The sequence below is a fragment of the Odontomachus brunneus genome, unplaced genomic scaffold, assembly GCF_010583005.1.
Source record: "Odontomachus brunneus isolate Ranch 3 - 2012 unplaced genomic scaffold, Obru_v1 Obru_scaffold_172, whole genome shotgun sequence".
Classification (NCBI taxonomy): Eukaryota; Metazoa; Arthropoda; class Insecta; order Hymenoptera; family Formicidae; genus Odontomachus; species Odontomachus brunneus.
In genome coordinates this window covers 426,847-432,138 of record NW_022639622.1, presented here as the reverse complement: position 1 = coordinate 432,138, position 5,292 = coordinate 426,847, and the positions used below count along the sequence as shown (strand labels likewise).

At 32.3% G+C, this 5,292-nt stretch overlaps 2 protein-coding genes across 5 annotated transcripts in view; one reads left to right on the top strand and one right to left on the bottom strand.

Annotated features, from left to right (window-relative positions):
* LOC116851341 (vacuolar protein sorting-associated protein 45) overlaps window positions 1-2,345 on the top strand; it is a 132,174-nt gene extending 129,829 nt beyond the window's left edge. For both annotated transcript variants that reach the window (XM_032830659.1, XM_032830658.1), the window contains exons 7-8: window positions 1,172-1,401; window positions 1,515-2,345. In XM_032830659.1, coding sequence (XP_032686550.1) covers window positions 1,172-1,401; window positions 1,515-1,713 — 429 coding nt within the window. In that variant the 3' untranslated portion in view covers window positions 1,714-2,345. The remainder of the gene's footprint in view (window positions 1-1,171; window positions 1,402-1,514) is intronic.
* LOC116851342 (metaxin-1) overlaps window positions 1,922-5,292 on the bottom strand; it is a 61,042-nt gene continuing 57,671 nt past the window's right edge. For all 3 annotated transcript variants that reach the window (XM_032830662.1, XM_032830663.1, XM_032830664.1), the window contains one exon: window positions 1,922-2,033. In XM_032830662.1, the coding sequence (XP_032686553.1) occupies window positions 2,017-2,033 (17 nt within the window). In that variant the 3' untranslated portion in view covers window positions 1,922-2,016. The remainder of the gene's footprint in view (window positions 2,034-5,292) is intronic.

Genomic DNA, 5,292 nt, shown 5'->3' with positions numbered 1-5,292 from the left:
ATATATATATATATATATATATATATATATATATATATATATATATATATATATATATATATATATAGGGTGTCCCGCGTAAGATGGACCAAAAAAAAATATAAGTAGTAGTAAAAAATATAATACATAAAAGTGAGCAAAAATTATATAGGTCGTTTTTCAAACAACCACGTAAAATTTCGAGATATTAATTAAAATAGTTGAGCATATCAGAGCGCGGCGAAACGGCAGGCGGGACATACGGCTCGCCGCGGCCGGCGAAGAAAATGGATGATTGCTCGCGGGTCTATCTTATAGACCAGAGAGGTGGGCCGTTTGGCATACTGAAATGAATAGCTCCGTGTGTGCGTTCGTGTACGTGTGCGTTCTTCCATTTTCTTCGCCGCCCACTGCGAGCCGTATGTCCCGCCTGTCGCGTCGCGCGTTCTAATTTGTCCAACTATTTTAATTAATATCTCGAAATTTTACGTGGTTGTTTGAAAAATGATCTATACAATTTTTGTTCACTTTTATGTGTTCTACTTATATTTTTCTTTTGGTCCGTCTTACGCGGGACACCCTGTATATATATATTTAAACTTATTGTACATACACAGTGTTGAGTAATTACGTATTATTTATTACACGTTGAATAATTACGTATTATATATGATATATATAATATTTTTGTTAATAACTTTTTAATAAACAATGAGCGACGATTAAAATCTCTTGACTGTTACTCAAGAGGATGTCCTTGATAATATATGTCAACATCAAGATCATTGAAGGGTGGTCCCCTATTCGGCATTTTTACCAAAATATTTTATTTATCAATCTAAAAGTAAACGCGATTATGGAAATTAATAAAATTTTTAAATCAAAGTTTTATAAAAATAGTATCGAAAATTATTTGTAAGATGACAAAACGTTATAAATTCAAATAATAAATATATTTTGCATTAAACTTAAATATTGTTTTCTATTTTCATTAAAATTTATATTTGGACAGTTATAAATGCGCAATTACTTATCAGGTAATATATATAAAAATCAAAATATTTATTAATGTATACTCATCTTGTATGCGCGTGCATGTGTATATTATAGTGTATGTTATTTTGTTCATTACATAATATTAAAATTAAATTTTATATTAATATAATATTAATATTAATATTTTTATTTCCAGCTTATATATAATATATTAGAGTATAGTGGTGTTAATACAAGGCAAAACAATCTATTTGATCGAGAAGCAGTTGCAAAAATAACTAAAAAACTATTTAAAGGACTAAATGGAGTGGATAATATATACACACAACATTGTCCTCTAATAAATGAAACGTTAGAGGATTTAATAAAAGGAAGATTAAGTACACATACATTTCCATATCTTGGTAATATGATAATGTCACGAAGGTAAATTGTTTATATATTAAAAGGAAATACACACGTATTATGTTATTTTAATAGGTTTTAAATTTTCTTGAATCTTAAATTGATATATAATTATTACATTTATTACATTTCAGACCTCAGGACATTATAGTATTTATGATCGGAGGTGCAACTTACGAAGAAAGTCTAGCAGTTTATAATCTAAATAAACAAAATCAAGGCATAAAAATTATTCTAGGTGGTACTACTGTACATAATTTCAAAAGTTTTACAGAAGAAGTACATCATGCTACTTCAGGCATTTTAATGCGATATAAAATCGGAAAAAATTAATAATTATCTTAACATTTTTTAATATCTCAAAATATTTATTTATATTCTTATATATTTTAGTTTTTACACATAATTTGATATCTTTTTTCTGTTTCTCTCTGTTATAAACATACAGCAATATTTTACATAAAGAATTCTGGATACAATAAATATTATGTGATGTAATTTTGTATAATTCGTATTTTTTATGAAAATTGCATTTCCTTTATTTTTTATCTAGAAAAGATGATATTTTTCTTTATTGATTGCTATTCATCATCTTCATCACTTAATATGTATTCTGCCGGCAAATCCAAGATTTCATCATTCTTTACTGGTACCTGTAACAGACATATATTAATCAACATAAAAATGAAACAAAACAAAGAATCTATATATGTTGTATTATGTATTTACACATTATATGGAATGGATGTTTTTTTTTAAATACAGCGAAATAAAATAATACTGTAATAATAATAATTCTAATTTGTCGGAAATTTAGTAAGTTCATATTTTGAAAATTGTTCGACATGTGTCAAAAATTTTGTCACTAATATATATTTACCTTACAAATATTTACACACTTATACGTCTAATACATGTAACTTTTATGATCGTTAAATAATTAAACTGATATGTATAAACATTAATTCGTTTAAATTTTGTTTTTATTTAGAAATACCTCAAATATTAGATATCCAGAAAAGTTCTTGTCGATTTTCGTTGGTCACAATTCTAGGGATTTTTCTAATTGAAAACTAATATGTATATATGATACATAACTCGAACTATAAGATATGTTCTCTGAGTCATTCAATTGTCACATTTTAAGGCTAATCAGAAATAGATTATGAGTGCATGTTTATTATAGAAGTTGGTTTTCAAACTTCAAGTTTTCAAACTTGGTTCTAATGCATCAGAAGCCTGTCGAAAGATTTGTATGTCATTTAGAGAAGATAAAGAAACGAACTATTCGAAATTAGTTCCAAAAGTTTGCTTCAGGCGATGAGAGCCTTGAGTATGCATCTCGATCTGGAAGACCACTTTTCTTAAATGATGAGGATTTGAGGACTGCAATCGAGACAAATTCGAAATTGACCTGCAGAGAACTTGCTAGTTTAAATAATAAATTCACTTTAAAACAATATCTTTCTTTAATTTTCACATGAAAAACGGCAAAAATTTTTCTGGACATCTGATATATGATCAATTATATGAAATAAATGAATATTATCTATTGCACATCAAAATAATATATAAAATGACTTGTAAATATGAAAATCATATAAATTAACTAAAGATGGTAAATATATAAAAAAATTGGGGTAATTATTTAGTTTAGCGGATCTACCTCCAATGACCTTGACCTTGATCCAATATATAATTTAATATATTATTAAATTAATAAATAAATAAATTTAAATATATTATTTAGACTTGACATATATAATAGAGGTCACCCTCCTGAGTGACCTTCTGAAGGTTTTAGCCGGCGGTCATTGTTTGTTAAAAAGTTATTAATAAAAGAAGTTGCATAAAATGAGTGTAATTTTTAGACACCGTATATACAAAGTGAGCAGTGTGTGCGTGCGTGTGCGCGTGCGTGCGTATGCAACTGAACGTAACACATTGTTCCGAGTGACATAATATAACAGTTTAGACTTGTTTAGGTTAAGTTAGGTTGTCACTCGCGACAATAGGTCCGTTCGGGGAGCTCGCTATTGACTTGGTTTACATCGTACACTTAATACGCGTACTAAATAGTAACTTTCTATTAGATAATCTTAATATCGACGATATATATAAACAACGATATATTAAACTAATATAATACTCATTAAAATACGTATTGTATTGATTGAATGCGTCGCCGTTTATATGCATTATCGATATTAAGATTATCTAATAGAAAGTTACTATTTAGTACTCGTATCAAGTGCACGATGTAAACCAAGCCATTAGCGCTATTCAGCGCTACCGTGTCATTCTATCCTTGTTGTTAATCTAAGGAGCGATAAAGATAGAAGAACGCGGTAGCATTAGTAGCGTGCTTCACGAACGCGTCCAATGGGTGCACGCTACTAACGCTACCATGTTCTTCTATCTTTATCACTCCTTAGAAAAACAACAAAGATAGAATGACATGAATATAGCGATGAATAGCGCTAATAGCGAGCTTCCCAAACGCACCTAATGTGTTACGTTCAATTGCATATGCACGCACGCACGCACACACACATACTGCTCGCCCGTCTGCGGGCTCACGGTGAGTGCGTATGTATATATCAAACGACACGGTAGTGTCGCGAAGCCAAGTGCAAGCGCGAAGCAACGCGGCCTACCGTGTATAATTATGTGATGGCTTTAGTTCAATATAGATTAGATTTTCATTTCGGCTATAATGGCTGATTGATGAAGTTCTGGAGGGACTTAATTGATTCCTTGGGTTTACATTACATAATAAAACTGTCTTTACTTTTTCTCTGCTCCAGAAGCTGAGCTATCTTAGCTCAAAATCTGAAATCGTGAATTTACGCGTAAGAAACGTCTCCTCACCACAGAAATGTCCGTTGACTATAGGCGATTTTTAGCGATCATTTGGTATGTGTATCAAAGTGTACTAAAGTGTACCAGAACGTTTTAGCGTATTTAATAACGTGTGGTACAAGCGTAGCTAACCGTTTTGGTATCTACCTGGTTCATACCAAGTAGGTTATACTACGTAGTAAAGTACTACGAAGTAGAATACTGTCAGGTAAGTTGCAAATGCGCGCTAAAATATATGGAAATATGTTACATCTGTCTAAGTATAGCTTCCGGAATGGAGCCGTGTCTTGAATCAGCGATGTGCCGACGTTTCGCAAACGTTGCAGTTTGCATCATCAGGGCTGAGAACTCTGATACTGAGCTCCCTTGGGTAAAGGTTGTCCTTATATCCCTCCCTCCCCCCCTTGTGTAGATGGTGTTAGGGAGTAGGGGACGAGGCTTGAATCCAGCCAATCAGCGTATTTTAATTGATCAGCTGGTCAATTAAAAAACCGGGAGGGCAGTATGCCAAATAGAGTTTACTTGCATACCTTTGTCTCGGTCGAGGTTGTTGGGATGTTTTAAAATTTTTAGACCTTCACGATGTTTTCTGGCAAAATAACTCTGTGAGGGAGCCAATCTGGTGGCTTTTTCATATTGTACGGAGTGTCCAGTCTCCATCCAGTGTTCAGCTAGGGCTGATTGAGTAAAGTGACCATACTTGGTACATCGCTGGTGTTCCTTGATTCGCGTACTGATCTTCCTCCCGGTTTCTCCTATATAAACTTTACCACAAGAGCAAGGGATCTTATATACACCTGATGTTTCTAGGCATGATTTCTGATCCTTCGGATTTGGGAGTAAATGGGAGAGCTTCCTATGTGGTTTGAAGATTACTTTGATTTTGTGTTTACCCAGAATCCTGCTGATAGGTTCTGTTATGCCCTGGAAGTATGGAAAAACAGCCGTCTTTCTCTTTTCTCTCTCTTCATCTAGTGTGTCAGTGTTTTTAGGACTGACAATTCTGTTCTTCTGGTTTTTTATTTGCGAGATGTTTTTGCTGTTGTTGTA